This window comes from Cavia porcellus, unplaced genomic scaffold (genome assembly GCF_034190915.1).
Source record: "Cavia porcellus strain 051 isolate PalLab524CR breed Dunkin Hartley unplaced genomic scaffold, mCavPor4.1 scaffold_5, whole genome shotgun sequence".
NCBI classification, from domain to species: Eukaryota; Metazoa; Chordata; class Mammalia; order Rodentia; family Caviidae; genus Cavia; species Cavia porcellus.
This window is the reverse complement of record NW_026947488.1, coordinates 26,673,608-26,696,774: the sequence shown is the minus strand read 5'-3', so window position 1 is coordinate 26,696,774 and position 23,167 is coordinate 26,673,608. Positions and strand designations below refer to the sequence as shown.

At 40.6% G+C, this 23,167-nt stretch overlaps 1 protein-coding gene and 1 non-coding gene across 3 annotated transcripts in view; both read right to left on the bottom strand.

Annotated features, from left to right (window-relative positions):
• Pigu (phosphatidylinositol glycan anchor biosynthesis class U) overlaps positions 1–23,167 on the bottom strand; it is a 91,286-nt gene that overhangs the window by 17,614 nt on the left and 50,505 nt on the right. Inside the window, exons 8-10 of one of the 2 annotated variants that reach the window (XM_003467725.5) lie at positions 5,430–5,584; positions 3,393–3,536; positions 1,393–1,517 (exon numbers count right to left, since the gene is read on the bottom strand). In XM_003467725.5, coding sequence (XP_003467773.1) covers positions 1,393–1,517; positions 3,393–3,536; positions 5,430–5,584 — 424 coding nt within the window. The remainder of the gene's footprint in view (positions 1–1,392; positions 1,518–3,392; positions 3,537–5,429; positions 5,585–23,167) is intronic. The other variant, XM_063248491.1, reaches the window with a different exon arrangement.
• On the bottom strand, positions 20,625–20,757 carry LOC111756212 (small nucleolar RNA SNORA2/SNORA34 family). Its single transcript, XR_002790688.1, has one exon. It is a non-coding gene; the product is annotated as a small nucleolar RNA SNORA2/SNORA34 family (small nucleolar RNA).

Below are 23,167 nucleotides of genomic sequence, written 5' to 3'. Positions count from 1 at the left end.
CCCAGTAAGCTGGGACTGAGCAGCATACTGCTGGGCCTCCCTACAGGAGCTGCCCCACAGCTCACCCACCCACTCGGCTGTTTACCTTTGCTGGGGCCTACGCTAACAGGTAGGTTTCCTACTGGCAGTTGGTCAGTTTCACTTCCTGGTTGACACCCAGATAATCCCCCAAAACAACAAAGACTCACTTCTTCTGGAGCCTGCACTCCCTGGGTTCATTGCTGACACTCTGTTGTGCAGCCACAGCAGAAGGGAAACAGCTGGGTCACTGACACTGTCTCCTTAGTGAGGTTTAAAAAGTCCCTGCTGTAGACATCTGTCAATACTTCCCAGTGTTAGGTTCTATGCTGGATGTTCGTGACAAAGAAGCAAAGGGGTCATGATATCTACCCTACAGAAACTCCAGACACAGCAAAGAACCACCAGAGCGGGGTACAAGATCAACTGAGGGAAGTATCAGGGCCTAAAGGACACCATTACACTATTTTCTGAGGAGAGAATGGGCAGAGCTGAGCCAAGTCTTCATGGTAGGCAGGAAGTCTGGTGTCACTCATCAATCTCAAGGGACTCTGGTAAAATGTTGGGGGATGATTCTGAGCCCAAAGCTGGACTTGCTCTGTGTAATGTGGTAGCCTTGCTACTTGTAGCTTCTTAAATTTGGTCTTTTTTTTTTTTGGTACCAAGGATTGAACTCACAACCTTGGGCTTGCCAGGCAGGCACTTATGGCTTCTTAAATTCGAATTTAAATTACAAATCTAGTTTCTTGATCACATTAGTCACTACTCTGTTGAACTATGCAGATATTGGACATTTTCATTGTCACAGAAAGCCCTGTTGGACAGAGCAGAGGAGAGGCTCACAGATCTAGCTTCTAAAACTAGCCATTCTCTTTAGTGGTCATCAATGGTTTTGATTTTTGTTTTGGTATGAGGTAGTGTCTCACTATGTAGCTCAGGCTGGCCTTGAATTCACTATGTAGTCCAGGCTAGCTTTAAACTCATGGCCATCCTCCTTTTCAGCCTCCTGAGTGCTGCGACTACAAGTATGTACTACCATGCCTAGCCCAGTCACATGATCCAACTTAAGAGGGTCTACCTTTCTGTACCTCAGTTTTCTCTTCTGCACAATACTTACCTCAAAGACTGGTGTGAAGATAAAATGAACCAATGATGTAACACTCTTACAAGCCTAGAATACAGTAAGTGCTCGGAGAGTGGTATTTATGTTTAATATCAATACCAGTCATAGCACCAGAGGGTAGACACCACTCCTAGTGCTGCCTGTTCAGCAGATGCCCAGTAAATGCCTATCAATTCCTTTTCCCCTGGCTGTTTCATTCAGGCCCAGACTAACACAAACCTGCCACCCACAGGGAGAGCTGGAATACTCACATCGGTAGAGATGATTCCACACAGGGAAGAAGGCCATGTAAAGGGCCACATCCCCCACTGTCGGATAGGACTTGAAGATGGAGATGATGGCAATCTGGATGAACATGAAGAAGATGGGGTGCTCCCTAGGGCGGGACAGGAAGACAGACAAAGATCAGCCAGGAATCAAGTCCATCGTGACCCTACCTCTCAAACAAAAAATACTTCTAAGGGCACTTCAGGTATGGGCTAGCTTGCTACCCAGATGACAGGGACTAACTAGGCCTCAGAGGCAGGGCAGAAAACTACAGGGACCCAGAAATGCCCTGAAGAGGTGAGGAGGGTCTGGCAAACACTAGGAAACCAACTAGTGCCATTTCCCATTATTAGCCACTCCCTGCTTTTAGCAGCTCTGGACCTTTCCCCCAGGAGACATAGAGGAAGAAAACAAGTGAAGTCAGCTTCTTCTTATCAGGCTTAAATAACTACTTGTCAGAGCCATCAAGCAGCCTCTCTTGTCAGAAGGTCCTATGACAACAAGTCTCAGGGCAGGGAGTGCTTCCTGGCTGGTGCTCTGCTTACTGACAATATGGTAGTGAAGTCAGCAGGCCTTGATGTCCAGAAAGAAAACTGAATTATAGGCAGTTACTTTAGCTTGTAAGGGTTGGAATTCTTACACCAACTAGTAAGAGTTTAAATTATGATTCTAAATTAATAATAGCCAGGGATATAGCTCAGTGGCACAGTGCCTACCTGGCAAGTGGAAGGTCCTGAGTTTGATTCCCGGTGACAAATAAACAAATAAATAAACAAACAAACTAATAATAAATGACAGCAAAAGCAACCACTTCCTGAACTCTTTGTGCTAAATTCAGGGCAAAACCTTTTCTGCATCATCATCTCAAGTGATCATCACAACCTCAACCACTCCTCAAAGCAGGCAGTTCTGCCCTCCATCCTTCACAATATGTGATATGAGGTTCAGAGAAGCAAGTTGAGTTGATTAAGTCTGTAAACTGCAGCTGGCTGTCTCCAGACTTTGTAAACACCATGCTGCTCTTGTGAGTACCTCACTTGCCTCACAGCCCTGGTCAAGGGATAGTGGAGGATAAAGCTCAACTCCAGTGCTTCTCCAAGAGTGGACTGAGTGTGAAAGGGAAATGAAGAGGAAGAGGCCAGGTCTATAGCCTTTCTAGTGACACTAAACACATGTACATGACCTCTTTCTTCATAGAACCTGGAGGCTTACGCTAGCAGATCTTCTTCAGAGGTCTGGCTTCTCTGAAGCCAGGATGATGAACCATATCCAGGGCTACTGTAAGTTCTCTCCCTCAGGAGCTTGGCCAAGCACAAAGGGATGATCCAGCAGAGATTGTGGTGCCATAAAAATCCATGTCTGAATTCCAGTTCTGGGGCTTGTGAGCTGCCATGACTCTGGAAAAATTGTTCTACCTCTCTGAGCATCGATTTGCTCAACTATAAAATAGGAGTGGTGAAAATAAGTTATGCCAGGCTCCACAAATTGCTAGTATGATTATGTTTCAGAGAGCCTAAAAAGGTGTCTAGGATGGAGAAGCCTCAACACATTTTAGCCCTTTCATACTGCAGAAGAGAACAGACGATCTCTTTTGAGAGAAACTGATCAGAACATGATTAGGTAGAGCTGCAGATGGCAACCCTCCCAATTAATCCATCCTGAATCTCCTCAGACAGTCACTAGGCTGCTGATGGAGGACATTCAGTCAGATCCACTCTTCCCAAAGACATCCTCCATACAATACCTGCTCTTGCCAAAATCATGAGTGGACATGGTAGCAATCTCTACCCAAGCATCTCAAGGTAAGGCGAGGGGACTTTCAGGGCTTAAAAGTTACTATGTGCCTCTTAGCTGCTACTTTTGGCCACTGAGGCAGCCAAGGACTGGGTTCCTCAGCCAAGGATGTCATAAACCTAATGGCAAGTGTAGCCATTAAAAGAGCATTTGTAAGGACACAGGGGGACCAAGGAACAAAGCAACTTACTTTAGCTTGATGGCTAAGGGAATGGTGTAGAAGAAGACGTTGATCTGAAACACGCACACAAAGAAGAGGCTGAAGTGCTCAAACATCTCTGCAAAGAAGTACCAGAAAAGACCAATGTTTGGAGTGAGATCTGGAACAGAAAGTCTGGAATTAAGAAAACACAGAGAGAGAAAAAAAAGCTGAGTTACACATGTGCTTTGCTGTTCATTTTCTCTTACAGACTTGAGGTCACAGCTGGGCAACCAAGGATGACTTCCTCCCTACAGAGATGAGGATGAGAAGGGTTCTCCAAGTTCCTTAGACATAGATGAGTAAGCAGCAAAACAAGGAAGACAAAACAACAACAGAGAATGCTAAGCTATAATAAATATAGACTAAGCCAAAAATATCTGAATTGAGGGAGGGATTCATCCTAAAATCAAGAGATTAGCCTGCCCTTTCTGGACCAGGTCAGTTTATAAGCAGGAGTTGCTGAGCACTGTAACCAAGCAGGAAAAGATTTAAATAACCAAGATCTATTTTTGGCAGTCCAGAGGAACCAGCTCAGAGCCCTACTCCTCCCCCATTGTTGCTCCATCCCCACAGCAGGACCTGAAGACTGCACCTGAGCCTGCAGTGATACCCAAGGAGCTTCAGGATTCACCAGGTGGTTCTTCTAGTATCCTCAGAGCACAATGAGACTTTAGGGTTTAACTGGAAAACTTATTGTCTGGTTATATCGTATAAAATTGGCTGGAATTCTGGCTCCTCTGAAAGTATATATAGTGTGTATATTATTTTTATTTGTTTTCACTTTTTCTTTTTTGAGAGAAGGTCAAGTTGAACTTGCTGTGCTCAAACTCCTGACAATCCAGCTGCCTCAGCCTCCCAAGCGTTGGGATTACAAGCATGTTCCACCATACCTAGCTATGTGCACATTACTTTTATTTAAAAAAATTTTTTTTAAATCTGTTTGTGCAGGGAATTGAATCTAGGGCCACCAGTATGCCAGGCAATTGCTCTAGCCCTGACCTATATCTCTAGCCCTATGTTATATTTTTTATTTCAAAAAGATACAGAGAAGCTGGGCATGATGGCTCACGCCTGTAATCCCAGCACTCGGGAGGCTGAGGCAGGAGGATCGTTGTGAGTTCGAGACCAGCCTGGGCTACAAAGTGAGCTCAAGGCCAACCAGAATGCATGGTGAGACCCTGTCTGAAAAAAAAAAAACCCAGAAAAACAAAAAACCCCAAAAAGATACAGAGTTCTTCACCAGGCATCACAAACTCCCATCCAAATCAGAGTATAAAGAGCTAAAAGACTAAACTGTTAGGATGCATGAGATGGGTTTAACTCAAGGAAGCAGCCTAGAGTCCCAAATGGAAGTTCTGCTTGCTATTCTAAATCCTTTCCCCACCCAGACAGGGTTAAGTGTCTGTCACTCACCAGACTCACCCAACAGTTAACCCTCAGCAGCCTACAGATGTTGGCACATGCACAGTATTTGGAAATGACTAGGAATTCATCAACAGACACCTGGGTAGCACTGCACTACTGCAAACCCACATATGTTTTCTCTAAAGGTCTGACATATACCAGGTGCCTTTATAGTTACTAAACATCAGCAGCTCCCCACCCCCACACCCAGCTACGAAAACCAATGAAATCCCTTGCAATGAAGAAATATATCCATTCTCCTCTGGAACTGAACCTCATTTCCTAGTTGGAGGCTGGTAGCTGCTTTGGGTGCTGCTAGGGACTGCTCTTTTATCCCACTAGATCAAAGGTGTCTGTAGCGCACTTGCTCTCAAAGTGTGTTCACTCACTGGACCACCACCAGCAGCAGCATTTGAAAACTTCAGAAATGTAAATTATTGGCCTCTACCTGGACCTCTGAGCCTGGGCCAACAATCTGGGTTTAACAACCCCAAAGGGGCTCTGAAACATCTTAAAAGTTTGAGGATCCTTGTCAAAGCTGCCTCTGGCCCTTTCATTCTGATTCCAGCAGGAGCTACAAAAACCAAATTACTTGAGTTTTCTAATGAGGTCTTTACTTACATGAAGCCATAGACTGCAGGAATGAAATCCCAGGAGCTGAGAAGGAAGAAGGAGAGGCAAATGATTACCACGAGGCTCCCCATATACATCATGGCATATTCCCAAGAGAAGATCCAGAAGGCTCTACTCTTCATTTTCACGGGTATGTACTGCCGCTAGGAGAGAGGGCAGAACAAGACATTTAGGAATGCCAGAGACAGAGAGGACCTATCAGTTTAAAACCAAAGATCCCTCTTGCAAGACCATGCCATGATACACAGGTTTACAATTTCACTTTAGTTAGATGAGAAATATACAGTAAGCATCTAAGTAAGTCTGAAGTGCATAAACTCTGACTTGAGACTCAGGAACACCATTCTAGGATGTGTCCTTGAGACAAGATACAAATGAAAGGATAATTCATTACACTGTAAAGCCTTCAACAGAGCAACACACAAAAATAAGTATGTTAAATGGCATCAGGTACACTATTTAGCAGATTAAATGAATAAGCCACATTAACATATGCCAAACATAACTAGACCTCAAAAACTGTGGTGTCATAAAAGTCATAAAAGAAAGCCACAAAACAATCTGCATAAAATGAAAATACTTATGTGATTCTTTGAGAGTGTATAAATTATTTATAGATATATAAGAATATGTCTTTAAAAAAGAACATATCTGTAGAAGTTTTATAAAACACAGATTAGGAAAACATACTATATTGATAACAACATTAGCTTTTCTTTTTTTTTTTTTTTGTGGTATCAGAGATTGAGCTCATGACCTCAGGCTTACCAGGCAGGTGTGTAGGCCACTGAGCTAAATCCCCAGCCCCAGCTTTCAGGAAGAAGAGAAGAATATATATCTTTACATTATTTTATTAAATATGAGGAAAAAAACAATTTAGAAAAAAAATCTGGGGGCAGTACTTGAACCCAAGGTCTTCACACTGAGATACATCATAGGCCTTATTTAAAAAAAAAAAAAAACTTTAATAATACACGTTTGTAGTACATAATAATTACACTGAATGTAATGAATTGGTACATATACATAACACATCTCAATTCTTTTTTTCCCCTTTCCTCTCCACCCAATTTTTTTTTTTTTTTTTTGTCTTTTTCGTTTTTATCGGTACCAGGGATCGAACTCACGACTGCCTGCTTGCAAGGCAGGCGCTTATGCCGCTGAGCTAAATCCCCAGCCCCTTCCACCCATTTTTTAAAATAAATTCTTGGAAGTACCATCAGATTCATTTATGGTATGCTTCTCAAATTATTATAAAACATAGATTAAACAGTTTTTTGCCAAACAGGCAAAAAACACATAAAACACTTGTTACTAAGTCAAGGTAAATTTTACGATGTATTAGCTGTGTCATGTACAGATACAAATTCTCTATGATGAATGTGATCATTATGTATATTTAATATGTACCAATAAAATTAGATTTAAAAAAATTTATGAGGAAAAAAATAGACACATTGACCATGCTGGATTCTAGTAACTTTCTCTCTTTCTTTTTTCCCATTGTCTGACTTTTACTTTGTACTTTATTTATATTTTGGCTTTCTCATAGAAGAGAAATCATGAGACATTTAATCTTCTGCATCATTTACTTCACTTAACATTATGATCTGAAGGGATGCCAATTTTCCTACAAATAACTTAAGTTTATCCTTCTTTATGGCAGAATAGTACTCCATGATATAACCCACAGAGTATAACACTATTTTTTCATAAAGGTATGGGTATGTCAAAATCTTGTTTATTCTTTAGAATATTTCTACTAATAAATTATTAATTTTAATTTTGTTTTATTATATTAAATGGTGCTTAACACAGAAATATCACAAAAGTAAAGTACTGCATTTTTACTATTTACTGTTTATAACAAAGCAGCAAAATTTTCAACACTGACTGGTGTACAAAGTCTAAAATAGAACAGAAATAAATTCTTATATGAACCACCATAAAAATATCAATAGCAGTCTACCAAAAAAAAATCTTTAATTATGACACCTAAGTCAATCTGCACACATGACAACATGTTCCATATACACGTACTGCTTACACTGACAGCACATGTGTTTTGCTTTCCTGGCCTTTTTGAAGAACATACTTGATATCTCACTGGTCTTACTACTTTGTGAGAAGGTTCTTACTCTATTATACAATGTGTAGTTAACAGGAACATAAAATATCAATAAAATAAAGTATTAAATTCTTAACATGTGGGGGCTGGGGATTTAGCTCAGGAGCATAAGTGCCTGCCTTGCAAGCAGGCAGTCATGAGTTCGATCCCTGGTATTGATAAAAAGGAAAAAGACAAAAAAAAAAAATTCTTAACATGTATTGCACATTTAGAATAAACATCAATATGTTTATATCAGCTGTGTACTTGCTTATAAAACCTAAAAGATAACATCAGAAATAAATTCCTATATCAACTACCATGAAAATATCAATAACATTCTACAAAAAAGAACCTTTAGTTCAATTATCGTACCTGAATAAGAAAATAAGATGTCAATAAAATACCAAATGTGTAATGAGTGCTTAGAATGCACATCAACATTTTCACATCAGCCATGAACTCGCTTACAAAATCTAAGAAGTGGGCCAGTGTTATAGCTCAGTGGCACAGCACCTGCCTGGCAAGCTTGAGGTCCTGAGTTTGATTCCCACTATATAAAAAAAAAAAAAAACACCCTTAAGAGATAATATCAGAAATAAAAATCTATGTGACCTAACATGAAAATACCAATAGAACTTTACATCAAAAATAATCCTTGCTCTCCCCCAAGGCAGTATTCACACATGAAAATTACATGTTCCATACAAGAGTATTGCTTATACTGATAGCATGCATGTTTTGTTTTCCTGTCTTTTCTTGCAGGACACAGTTGACATTTTTTTTGGTTTGTTTTCCTGTTGTACAGTAGGTCTTTGGGATGTTGTGTCTGCTTTTTTGCTTGTTAGCTCACCAGTGTGCTGCACAATTTTTTGTGTAGTTCCCTGAGCAAAAACATTTTGTTTTTCCTCTGCTATAAATCATCTCTCTCTCTCTCTCTTTTTTTTTTTTTTTTTTTTTGGTCTTTTTTGTTTTTATCGGTACCAGGGATCGAACTCACGACTGCCTGCTTACAAGGCAGGCGCTTATGCCGCTGAGCTAAATCCCCAGCCCCTGTAAATCATCTCTTATGAGTTCCAGTCCCCTAAGAAAATTTCTCCATGGTATTTTGCACTTGTTATTTTTTTTTTTTTGGTAAATTATCAAACTATTTAGGCTATACATGTTTAGGATCGAGTAAAACAACCATTGGCCAATGCTCTGTGTTTTGAGTGACATTAGTTACTACATAACTTGTCGACAATATCTACTCTGCTTTGGTTTTGTTGTAGAAAGTTTCCATCTCAAGCTTCCATTTTGTTGAGGTTTCCCTATCAATATTTTCAACATGGGGCCAGAGATATATAGCCCAGTGGCACAGCACCTGTCAAGTGTGAGGTCATGAATTTGATTATCAAAAAAATAATAAAAAGAAAGAAAAAAGAAAAAAAATATTTCCATCATGGTGCAATGTTGACACTAGCAGTTTTTCTATGCCTCATATGAGGCCAATGTAAATCTTTCTGAAATCCATAAGTTATATTACACAATTTTCTGTTCTGACACTGCAACACTTCATTTGGAATTTCTGCTTTATTCTTATGCAGTTTCTGCCTGATCAACCTGCTCAGTTAGCAAATTGACATCAATTGGAAACTGGTAAATCAATAGTCAAATGCCACATTCTAATTACTTTGGGAGATGGAAGCAACAAATCCGTTCACTGAATCATTCAGTTTATTACTATATGAATAAGGGCCTAATGGTTGAGTTCCAGGATAAATTTCTAAATTGATAACCTAGTAAGTTTTTACATCTGCAAGGCTATAACTTTTTTTCTTTCCTTTTTTTTATCTTTTTGAGACAGGGTCTTAGTGTGCAGTTTGGACTGGCCTTAAACTCACTTTGTAGCCTACACTGGTCTCAAACTTGCAATAATCTTCCTGCTTCAGTCTCACAAAAGCTGGAATTATAGGCTTAAACCACCATGTCCAGCTAAGGCCATAAATTTTTATGTCACATTTTGACTCATCACATTTCCATAAGTCTTTTACATTCCTGTGACAATGAGAAATCCCTGCTAAGTACAGCAGATCTATGAATACTTTCAGTTCACCTAGTAAAGTGTTATAATAAGTACATTTTGAATATGGCTTCTGGTGCATACAGAACATTTTACATGTATTTCAGCCTTTGTGTATTTTCACAGCATCTTCTAGCATTTCATCTGTTATAATTTCCAGTACTGAATGGCAGTGTTGGCATTCTATCCAACATGTCTCATCCTCTACAAGACCCTCACTATATTTTTGGACCTGGTTCTAATATTGGATCATTCCATTTGGTTATGTGACAATTTTGCTACATTTCACCTAGTCAAATATGTACTCACATTGCTGTCTTGTCATTTGTAACATGGAGGTCTGCTTCCCCTGTGTCTGTATCACTTGATTTTTGCTCCATTTCACTGCCACAGGTACTTTGGTTCACATGGCCAACAGCAAAATCATCATCATCATCATCATCATCATCATCCACCCACACCACTCTTCTATTATGAAACATATATTTTACTGTGATGGCTTGGCTTCATCATCCATGCGTGAGCAATCTTGATGATTCATTTTTGACCTCCTCCAAAACTAACATCTGGTTTCTCATTTGCTATTGTTCTGAATCGGGCTACTTCTACCAAAAAAATCAAAAGAAAACTTTTCGAAAACCAAATCCTATGGCCAAGGATGTACCTCAGTGGCACAGTGCCTGCCTGGCAAGCATGAGATCCTGAGTTCAATTCCTGGCACCAAAAAAACAAAACAAAACAAATCCAAACCATGGCTGGTGCAGTGGCTCATGCCACTTGGAAGGCTGAGACAGGATTGCAGCAGGTCTGGGGCCAGTGTGGATTACATGGTGAATTCAAGCCTAGCCTCAACTACAGAATGAGACTCTGTCTCCAAACAAACAAAAAAATCCTGGAGTGGTGTGGGTGCATTATACCTTCATGATTCTCAAAAGAAACATACACAAAACCTGTTAGATGGAGCATCATGGGGGTATAAATCCTGGTTTGACAATACTGCACATGTGCACAAACCTTGCATTTCATACTACCAACCGGGTAAACACAAAGATTGCTTTCTGTGTCCCCCAGGCACAGCCACTGAGACACACATAGTCGGCTATTATTACACTAAAGTAAAAATTGATGATAGAAAAGAGATGTGTTTTAATTTGCATAATGGTCAGCAGTGTTAAATAATTTTTCCATGTATTTATTGACTACATCTGTGAAGTATCTATTCTTTACAGATGCCCATTTTTTGACTATGTCTTTAAATTGGGGGGGGATTACATTTTTTGTGTTCTTTATATATTCTAGATATTATTTCTTTGAGAAATATCTGGCAAAAATTTCTTTGCCATTTTGTAGGTTGTCTATTCACTCTGTGGGTGGTTTGCTTTGCTGTGCAAAGCCTTTTAGTTTGATGTAATCCCATTTATTGTCTCTGGAATTATTTCTTGTGCAACTAGGGTTATATTAAAGAAGTCTTTGCTTATGTCTATGTCTTCAAGGATTTTACCTATTCTGTCTGTTTTAATGCTCACAACTGGGCTGTAAGTTGTGTATCTTGCTGCCAGGCAGCTTGAAGCACTGGTGGTACATGTATGAAACTGCCCCTTCAAGGGACTTTTTATTAATTAGTAAAAAAATTGATAAAAGTGATTAGATCTGCTTATACCACAAGCAGTACAAGCTACCCAATAGGACAGTCACGCATGCAAGAGCAGTGGTTCAAGCTGCTTAGAACATGCTAATATTTAACCCACTTTTATTTTGTTTCATATATGGTAGAGATATGGGCCTAGGTTCAATCTACAGCATGTAGATAGCCAGTTTCCTCAACATTATTTAGAAGCCATCATTTTGCCAGTGAAAAGTATTTTACCCCTTTGTTAAAAATAAGGCAGCTAGCTCTAGGGTGTATGGGCTAAGCCTCCGATGACTGGAACTTGAGGGTGGGGCCTGTGTTCAAAGCTGCCTGGGTAAGGTCCAAGATGGCGGCCACATGCTAAAACCAAGGTAAGGGTGGCAGCAGCGGTTCACATTGTCATCACCTTGAAGACCAAGCCTGACCCACATTCTAGGGCTCATTTGATAGGCTGTTAAGAGGAATAGCCTAGAGCAATGTCAGGAGCCTGTGCAGCTGGGTGACCTTGGCTTGCAGAAACTTCTCAGTGGGAGTTCCTGGATTATCCTGTATAAGGCTCACCCAGCTGCCTCCCAAAGTGGTTGATTCTTGGAATAAGAGGGTCGTGTTTGGAGTATATGACAACATCAGGATTCTGAGAGACCTTGAAAAGCACCTCGAAGACCTGATTACAGGCCCCATATGACTTCAAGGTTGGAAGGGAAATGAATTGCAGCAATGGATCCAAAAGAAGAAAATGGTTGGAAATAGAATGTTCACTGATGACCTGCACAACCTTTAAAAATAAATAAATAAATAAATAAAAATTATATATATATATCAGCTATCTCTACACACACCTTAATCATCATGGGAAGTACTGTTAGAAGAAAAGTTTGAGCTCTGCAGAAGAGGCACATCTACCTCCCCGGAAAAGGGGGCCAGGATTTTCCCTATGAGGACAGGATTTTGCATGCTCACTAATAAAATGGAGATCTGGGATCTTTAAAAAAAAAATGTAGCTGAGTGTGCCTGGAATGCTATCTGCAGCCTTTATTCTGTTCCACTAATCTGTAAGTTTGTTGTTGCTTTTTGTTTTGTTTTGCTTCCAGTATCGTGCTGTTTTTATCACTGTAGCTTTGCAGTATAACTTGAGGCCTGGGTTTGTGATGCCCCTGCCTTATCCATATTGCCCCTAATTACTTTTGCTATTCTAGGTATCTTCTGGTTCCATATGAATTTTAGGATTTGTTATGGTTTGTGTCTGGATGTCCCTCGAAAAATTCATGTAGTCATGGAAGTGCTTTTTGGAGCATTTGGGCTTGTAGAGTCTGTGACTGATTTATGGCCAAATGCTGGGATTATAAGTGTGAATGATACACCCACCCTGAGGTGGGTAGTCTACATACAATATAAGGGACAGAAAGAGTCTTCTTACAATCCTCTTTTTTCACTCGTGTTGCTTTGGCTGTTTTCTGCCACCATGCCACATGCCACCATGCCACTCCACTGTCATGAGCTACCCTGTCTTGGAGTCAGCAGATATGGACTGAAACCTCCACAAACTGTGAGCTAAATAAATCTTTCCTTCCTTAATTTTGGGTGTCAGGTATTTTGTCTCAGGACAAGGGAAAATTAAGCAAGACAGAATTTGGTACCAGAGGAGTGAGGTCGTTGCTATGACTATTCCTGACCATTTGGTTCAAGAGCTTTTGAAAATGGCTTGTGGGGAGATTTTGGAAAGGTTTAAAATGTTGACTGCAACAGTAGTGCTGGAACACCTTAGGCAGTTCTGTATGAGAGATTCTGCTCAGAAGACCAGAAGGCTGATAGAAATTCTGCCAGTAAAGACAAGGCTCAGGAGGTTTTTGCTAGGAAGGAGGACACTGGTTGTTAGACTCCAAATGATATATTATGGCTTGGCAAAAACTTTATCTGCATTTTGCTCATGTCCAGAGACTGCCTGAGACTGAGATTAAGGCTGGTGGATTCATTAATCTGGCAGAAATTTCAAGGCAGTCAAATGTTGAGGTAATGGCATGGCTATTGTTGGGGGCTTTTTGCCAGATGTATGTTGCAAACCCAAAGCAAAAAGCCCAGCAGGATGCTTTTTTTTTTTTTTTTTTTTTTTTTTTTTTTTTTTTTTGTCTTTTTGAGACAGGGTCTCTCTAAGCAGTTCAGGCTGGCCTTGAGCTCACTTTGTAGCCTAGGCTGGTCTCGAACTCGCAATGATCCTCCTGCCTCAGGCTCCCGAGTGCTGGGATTATAGGCATGAGCCACCACACCATGCTCAACAGGATGTAGAGACCTTCAGAAAGGAAGGTCCAGTAAGGCTGTGGACTGCAAAGATAGAGCTGAGGAGATCTTGACTGCTGAGAAAGGAACAGAATATAAAAGGCCTGAGGGCATCACAAGAAGCAAGAAGTCTCCAACTTTTATAGCCTCAAAACTGCAAAAGTAAAAGACTTTGCTTTGAGGAGAAAGCCACCATGTTCCACAATGGTGGTGGGTTGTACCAAGTTCCAAAATGGCAGCCATTGCAACAGGTTCCAGAATGGCAATAGCATAGAGAATGGGCTCCTCAGAATCAAGTTCAGAGTGCTCAGCAATCTAGGCACTTAACCCCTACAACCAAGAAAGAAGAAGGCCTGGCTACTGCTCCAGCTGGCAGCAGACCTTGGCATCATCCATATGGTAGTGGTTTTAAGTGCATGCAGAATGCAAGAGTTCTGAGGTCAAAAAGGCTTCCACCCAGATTTCAGAAGACAGCCTGAGAGGCCAGAGTGTGTGTCCCTGAAGGAAATACGTGAATCTGTGAGTGTGAAGTCAGAGGTTCAGTGGATATCCCACAAGTTTGGAGAAGCCAGGAATGTGAACTGTCTGGGGAAACCTGCAATGATGAGCAGAGTGGGCTCAAGAAAGAAGCTGTGAGCATACACCACTGGAAGTGTCAATGGGGTGGAGTCATGCAAACCATTTGGAACTTACTCCAGATTGCTTTGGATGTTCCACATGGAACTATAGGACTTAATGTTTGGTCTCCTGGATTTTGGACTTGCTCTGCTCCCAATACTTTGTATTCCCCATTTCAAGCTTGTGGAATGGAAATGTCTGTCTTGTGTCACTGAATGTTGGAAATGTTTAACTTTTCATTTGTACAGGGGCTCACAGCTAAGAGTAGCCTTAGATCTCAGAGGAGAGTTGGATTTTTCAGCAATGCTGAAACTGTTAGGATTTTGACAACTCTTAGAGGTAGACTAAATGCCTTTTGTATAAAAGATGTGCATGAGTCTTTGGGGGGCCAGAGGCAGACTCTTATGGTTTGGCCTTCATGCAGCCAGGGGGGCAGGCTTCTATAGTTTGTGTTTGATTCATGGTCTAATGCTGGGATTATAGGTGGGAGTGCTACACCTCCATAGAATGGACAGCCTACATACAACATAAGGGACAGAGAGAGTCTTCTCTCCTTTTGTGCTGCTCCCTTTTTGCTAATTACTTTTGCTGTTTTCCACCGCCACGAATTGTTGCTCCTTTGTCACGCTACCTGTCTTGGAGCCAGCTGATGAAACTTCCAAACTGTGAGCTAAATAAACCTTTCCTTCTTAAATTTTGGTATTAGGTATTTTGTCTCAGCAGTGAGAGAAAAATAACTAACACAGGATTGTTTCCTCTATTTCTGTGTGGAATGCTATTTTGATTGGGATTATGTTAAATCTGTATAACAGTTGTTGGAAGTATGGCCATTTGAATTATATTGGTTCTGTCCAACCAGGAAAAGGGGATATATTTCCATTTTCTGACTTCTTCTTCAATCTTTCTGTTTCTCAGAAAGAGAAAGTATTTCATTTTTCTCAACACTGTTGTGAAAGGTATTACTTCCCTAATTTCTCTCTTGGTGTAGAGGAATGCTACTAATTTTTGAGTGCTGATTTTGTGTTCTGCTACACTGCTGAATTTGGTTATTAATTCTAGGAGTCTATTGGTTAAATTAATGGGGTCTTGTATGTAAAAGATCATGTCATAGCAATTTAAGTTTTTCTTTTTCTACCAATATCCCTTTTACTTCTTTCTTTTGTCTAATTGGTCTGGCTAATGATTTAAGACCTACATTGAACAAGAGTGGTGATTAGACATCTTTGCCTTGTTCCTAATTTTAGAGGAAAATATTAGGCTTCTCTCCATGTAGTATGGCATCTACCATTGGTCTGTCATAAATGGCTTTTATTGGATTGAGATAAAGACCTTTTTTATTTATTTTCTTTAGATGTAAGAATTAACCACTATAAACTTCCTTCTTAGGACTATATTTCATTGTGTTCCATAGATTCCAGTAAGATGTACTGGCATTATCATTTGCTTGTAGGAACTGTCTAATTTATTCCTTAGCCATCTATGACCCTTGGACTATTCAACAGGATATTGTCTAATTCCTTGTGTTTGCATAGTTTCTGTGGTTTCCTTTACCACTGATTTCTAGTTTCATTACACTATGATCTGTTAATATGTGTGGGATAATTTTAATGCTTTTGCATTTACTCAGCATGTTTTTCACTATTTAGTTCAGGCTAGTTTTGAACTCACTATGTACTTCAGCCTAGACCCATGACGGTCCTCCTACCTCAGCCTTCCATGTGCGGGGACTACAAGCACGTACCACTACACCCAGCCTAAGTATGCTTTATAGTCTGTTATATGGTCTATTTTGGAGAAAGTCCTATGCGCTGCTGAGAAGAATGTGTATTTTGTTGTTGGATGGAACATACTATAGATATTATATCCACTTATTGGGAGATTTGGTTCAATTTCTTTGTTGATGTTTTGTGTAGTTGACCTGTCTATTTGTGACAGTGAGGTACTGATATCCTCCATTAAAATTATATTGGTGTTCTGACTTTTTATATCCATTAATGTTTGTTATGAAGTTGGCACATGGTATTTGGAGCAGATGTATTAATAACTGTTATCTCTTCCTGCTGAACTGTCCCCTTCACTAATATGTAGTAACTTCCTTTGTCTCTTCAGATCAGTTTTCGCTTGAAATCCACTGTCTGAAATTAAAATGGCTACTCCTACTTTTTTACAGGTTATTGTAACATGGACTATTTGCTTTCCATTCTTTAATTTTTAACTTGTGAATTACTTTTTGAATTATATAATTTTTTCTTCTATAATTGGGTTTGTTTCTTTATCCATTCTGTCAATCTGTGTCTTTAACTAGAACTGACACCATTTACATTGAGGGTTATTACTGACAAGTACTTATTCCTGTCATCACATTATTCTTCTGTTACTTTTTTATTTGTTTTTAGTACCGGGGATCAAACTCACGACCTCATACTTGCCAAGCAGGTGCTTATGCCACTAAGCTAAATCCCCAGCTGTTACAGACTTTTTCCCCTCTTTTGCTTAGCTATTCATTGTCCCAGATACTCATTCTTTCTGAGTATCTGGCATTGTTGACTCCATTGTATCTTCCTAGGGTATCTCTGAGAATTTTTTGTAATGTTAGTTTGGTGGTCATGAATTTCTTGAGGTGCTCCTTGTCATGGAAATACTTTATCTCTCCATTGATATTTTGGGGGGGGTACCAGGGATTGAACTTATGACTTCATGCTTGCCAAGAAGGCGCTTATGGTGCTGAGCTAACTCCCTGGCCTCTTCATTGATTTTTTTTTTGTCTTTTTCATTTTTATCGGTACCGGGGATTGAACTCACGACTGCCTGCTTGCAAGGCCGGTGCTTATGCCACTGAGCTAAATCCCCAGCCCTCTTCATTGATTTTGAAGGAAGGTTTTGCAGGATACGTAAGTGGGGGTGAAATGTGCCTTTTAAGGCTTGAAACACTGCACCCTAAGGCCTTTAAGGTTTGTGTTAAGAAGTCTGCTATAATACTAATGACTTTACCATTATATGTGACTTGCCTTTCTCCAACAGCTTATAAGAGTCTGTCCCTATGATGAACTTTTAGCACTTGCACTATGTGGCATGGAGAGGTTCTCTTTTGGTTGTGGCTACTTGAGGTTCTATATGCCTCACTTGTCTGCATGTTTATTTCTTACTCTGTATTTGGGAAGTTTTGTGTCATTACTTTGCTTTTTCAGTTCAAAGACAAATAAGATCCTACACCAAAAAACAAAAGAATAGTCACAAGTTTAACCCTGCCCCAGCCAAGTCTGTTCCTACTCTCAAAAAAAAAAAAAAACCAGAGTCTCAAACCACCCATGGGAATTCCAACATTTAGAAATCCCAAGGAAAAAGCAGGAGGAAACTAGAAACTTTCCTGGACAGCCCTACACACTTCTCAATCTCTTTTACCAGCCTCACAACCTCGGTTTCTTGGTCTCTGTGCACTTGGCTTTTCCTTCACTGTAGGCCCTCATCCTATACATGTTTGGGTTCTCTGTTTTACTCAGCATCCTATCAGATCATTTCACTGTAAGCTTCACTCTAATTTGGAAACAAAGCTTTAAGCCAAGGTCAGGGGAAGAGCAGACTTAGGGGAGAGGAACAGATGGGCTCAAACTACCACTCTCAGTGACTCACCAGGAAGCCAGATGCTACATCTCTGGCTTTGATTTTTGATTCTATGTCTCATGAGAGAAAAGATAAATAGCTTCAACTCTGGCTCTGATGAGACATTAGCTACTCTCATCTAGTATTACCTTTTACTGTCTCTAGAAACTACAGAAAGCCAGGTGTGGTGGTGCACACTTGTAATCCCAGCACTTAAAGAGGCTGAGGCAGAAAGATTGCCACAAGTTAGAGGCCAGTCTGGGCTGCACAGTGAGTTCAACACCAGCCTGAACTACATTGCAAGAACCTGTCTCAAAGATAAGAAAGAAGGAAGGAAAAAGAAAACTAGCAGAATGGAGTCAGGTTTATAGTGTTTAAGGAAAAAATACAAACTAACCTTACATTTCTTTTGATGTCAGAAAAAGAATAATTTTCTTTTCCCATTACCACCCAGCACACTTACGAACTGGTGACTATATCTTTCTACGAACATCTGAATACAAACAACCATGACTATAATCTATTGCACTCTTAAAAGAATCCCATCAAGATACCTGACATAGCGGGCTGGGAATTTAGCTCAGGGGCATAAGCAGCTGCCTGGCAAGTGCAAGATCATGAGTTCAATACCCAGTACCAAAAAAAAAAAAAAAAAGGACACAACATGCATTAGCCATTTGCAGAAGGTATTGCTACGCCATTTTGTAAATGAGGAAATTGAAGGCGAAAAAAATCATTTCTACAGGGTCACAGAGTTAGTAAGTGTCCAAACCAAGTGTATTTTACTTTTTATTATAAAATTTTCCAAGCATGCAGAAAAATCAACTATATAATAATTATATGTGAGTAAAGCTACGCCCTCCCATGAACTGGGCTCCGCCATGGGGATCGGAAAGACCACTTAGCAAGAGGACAAAGTATGCTCTCTTGCAAACTGGGAGCCACCATGAGGACAGGGAAGAGACTACTCAGCAAGTGGACTGCACACCCTCCCATGAACCAGCCAGTACACTGGCAGGGAAAACAGAAGAGCACACCCCCTCCTACCACTACTAAAGAAACTGGCTGATTCAGAGGAATCAGGGTAAGATAGCAGTTAAGGTGACAGGAATTGCTTGATCTTTAAATTGACTTTGTAAGCCTGGAGCTGGTGGTCTGGACATCTATTTGGAGGATGGTAATGTACATTGTGGCAACTGTGGGAGATTTCCTTCTGCCTTTTTTTTTTTTAATTTTAAAGAATTTTAAACAAAACAGAACAAAATAGGACATAAAAAAGCAATATGAGATATAAATTTCAAAGCTAGACGACCTGAGATCTTCACTATCTATCATATTCTCTCTTGTCTTCTTCCAAATAGTTATCCATGTCTTCGCATACAGAGAATTCATACAAAACAACATAGTATGAAACTGATCTGAACATAATGAGGACGGCGTTTTAGGTCTTCAAACCAGACAATAGGGAAGTCACTAATGGCTGTCGTAGAGTTTCTTGTTCTTTTCAAAATAGCTGTCCATACTTTCATATATATTGAAATTCAATAAAACAAAACAGGCAGGTGGGGAGGGGTTGCTTGTTTTCCCTGCGCTCCAGGTCCCAGCATGGTGCAGATCCCAATAAACACCACTGGCTCCAGTCCTGGGCCACCGCAGCCTGTCACACTCACAGGCGCTTGGGGTGGGGGGGTTGCTTGCTTTCCCAGCGCTCCAGGTCCCGGCATGGCTTGGATCCTAATAAACGCTGGTAGCTCCCAACGTCGGCCACTGGAGCCTGCCATGCCTACAGCCGCTCACAGAATGGGGGGAGTCATTGTTTGGTTTCTCAGTGCTTCAGGTACCAGCTTGGCATGGGTCCTAGTAAATGCCAGTGGCTCCCATCCTGAGCTGCCACGCTCACAGCTGCTCATGGGGGATGGGGTGGGGTGGTGTGTGTTTGCTTGGTATCCCAGCATTCCAGGTCCCAGCATGGCGCAGGTCCCAATAAACACTGGAGGCTTCTGTCCTGGGCCACCAAAGCTTGCCACACTCACAGCCATTCACCAGGGGGTGAGGGGTTACTTGGTTTCCAGGGCTCCAGGTCCTAGCAATGCCAGTGGCTCTCATCCTGGGCCACCGCAGCCAGACACCATCACAGCTGCTCACGGGGGTAGGAGTGGGGTGCAAGTTGCTTGGTTTCCCAGTGCTCCAGGTCCCAACATGGTGGGTCCCAGTAAACACCAAAGGCTTCTATCCTGGGCCACCACAGCCTGCCACACTCACAGCCACTCACCAGGGGGTGAGGGATTGCTTGGTTTCCTGGCACTCCAGGTCCCAGTATGGTGTGGGTTCCGGTAAACACCAGTGGCTCCCATCCTCAGCTGCCACAGCCTGCCACACTCACAGCCGCACACCAGGGGGTGAGGGGCTGCTTGGATTCCAGGCGCTCCAGGTCCCAGTATGTTGTGGGTCTCAGTAAACGCCAGTGGCTCTCGTCCTGGGCCACTGCAGCCTGCCACACTTACAACTGCTCACTGTGGGGGAGGGGTTGCTTGGTTCCGGAGCTCCAAGGTCCCAGCATGATGGGTCCCAGTAAACGACAGTGGCTCCCATCCTGGGCCACTGGAGCCTACTACTCTCACAGCTGTTCACCAGAGGGGGAGGGGTTGCTTGGTTTTCCAAGGTCCAGGTCCCAGCATGGTTCGTATCCCAGTAAACACCAGTGGTTCCCATCCTGGGCCACCACAGCCTGCCACACTCACAGCTGCTCATGGGTCAGGGGAGGAGTTAATTGGTTTCCTGGCACTCCAGGTCCCAGCATGGTGGTTCCCAGTAAACGCCAGTGGCTCCTGTCCTGGGCCACTGCAACCTGCCACCTCACAGCTGCTCACCATGGGAGGAGGGGTTGCTTCTAGCTGTTTCTTTCTAATGAATTGACCATTTCACTGCCCAAGTTCTAAAATGGCCAACAGACCATAGAAAGACATCTCTTTAGGCCCTTGCTTGAAACCAACAGCATCAAAAAGCTGACTGCCTTCAGGGCCAGTCCTTTTGCTGGTTTTCTGAAATCCACAGTTTTGTTTTATTCCTGTTTTAGGTAATCTAAGCAACTAAGCTTAAGATAGCAATATGCAGTATTACAACCATTGTTAAATTGCTATCATATTGTTTTGAAAACCTATATAGCTATTGTTATTTGTTGTTGCTGTCACCTTGCTTTTGCTGTTGTTTTTGAGGTTTGTTTGCATCTTGATTTTTCTGTTTTCTCTTTCTTCTCTTTAAAATAAAAAAAGTATACAATAGATACAGTGACTGGGGATGAAACTGTTCAAGGGAAAGAACAAACTGTGAAAGGAAGAATGGGAAAAGGGAAAAAAAAATGTATAAAAAGACAGTTAAGGGAGTCACTCAGCTAGCTTCTGTTACATTATGCTATAGCAATATATCTGCACCCATGTTGGAGCGCCTGGAATCCAAGCAGCACAATTTGAAATAGCTAAATACTGGAAACAACCCAAATGCTCATCAACCACAGAATAGATAAAAAGATGTGGTATTTTTATACAGTGGAATATTACTCAGCTATAAAGGATACCCTTGAGGCTTTTATAGATAAAAGAAGGCAATTTGAGACCATTAAATATTATATTGTCTCCCTAGTATAAAAAAACTGAAAGAGCAGTAAGATCCTAAATGTACCAATAGATATTGCAATAATGAAAGGGAAAGAAAGGCTCAAAAGGAAGGAACAACTGGGATAGGGGAAAGGAGAGAAGGAAGAAGGGAAAAGATGACATAGGGCTTGGGGTTTAACTCAGTGGCACAAGCACCTGCCAGGCAAGTCGAAGGTCATGAGTTCAATCCCTGGTACAAAAACAAAAAACATTATTATGTATACAGACATACATACATATGTATGTATGTATACAAGGTAGATAGCTATACTATTAATCTGTTAGTTCATCCAAAAGAACAGTTTGTGCTTGTATTATTTGATCATTTTTACGCCTAAATCTTATAACCCGAACAACTATTTCTAAGATAACAATATGCAATATATTAATTTCCTATTTTTTTAAATTCTGTATTTCTATCCTTTTTTGTCTTACTTTTCAAAATAAAATTATAAAAAAATAACTGTGTCACCTAGATTAAATCTGAGCTCTTTAATATCCATGAATAAATTTACTTTTGTCAAACTATCTAAAAGTTGCATATATCATGACACTTCTCCACTTCTATATGTAACTCCTAAAAGTAAAGACTTTCTTCATACCACAATATTATTATCACATCCAAAAACCTCACAGTTCTCTAACTGCATCTAATATCTAATTTATCTTCAAAATTTTCTAATCATCCCTAAATATTCTTTCATTCTGCTTTTTTGTTTCTTTAGGATAGTTTGGTCACTTTTTCATGACATTAATATTTTGAAGAGAACCAAAACCACCTGTCTTACACACCATTCTACATTCATTCTGGTTTGTCCTACTGTTTCCTTGTAGTATCTCATTTAACTTGTTCCTCTGCTCTTTTCTTTCCTAAAAGCCCAAAGTTTGATCAAACTGCTTAATTAACTTTTTGGGTAAAAATAGTTCAGAATTAATGCCATGTACCCAAACTACATCACACTTGATTTTTTTCCTGAGTTTTAAACGAAAAGCAGTTTTAGAAATTTGTCTAACGAACTACTGTGAAACCTTTGGTCAACTTGTGCATATAGATAAATCATATTTAAATATTTTTTATTTGTTTTGCTTTTGTGGTTCTAGAGCTCAAACTCAGAGCTTCATACATGTTAGGCAAACATTCTAGCACTGAGCTACACCTGAGCCCTTTACATTATTTGATAACCAGTTGCACAAAAGGTACAATTCTCTTTAGGGGTAAACAATAAACTGCATATGTAGTAAAAATAGAATATAGACAGCATACTGCTAAGTGCGAAATGCTTGGATTCAACAAGAATATAGGAAAAAAATCAAAACAAAATAACTTCACCAAATACTTGAACGAAACAAACAAAAAAAAACCAAAACCTTTGGTAATATATCTATTAGACTATCAGTCAAACTTGAAAAACCAGTGCTGGCAGACTGGAAGGTGGTGGTTCACTTCCCTGTAGAAACAGATGGTGGCACTGCTAACTGGCTCAGGCTTTCTGGTGAACAATCTGGTCTTAGATAATAAGTGTCTCATAACCTTGGGTCCAATGATTCAACTGGAGGTAAATAACTTCAGCAGTAACACCTTTCCACACGATGTGTATGGTACTGGTCAAAATGAAGACATGTTTCAAATTTTCCAAACAAGGGGAAAACCAAGCTAACCAAATATCCCTGTATACATCAACACAATGGTATATTAGGAAGTCACTTAAAATGACAAGAATATGTATGTTCCATTTCAAAAACAGAGGCACACGGTCAGTCTCAGAAGCAGAGCCTGTGGTC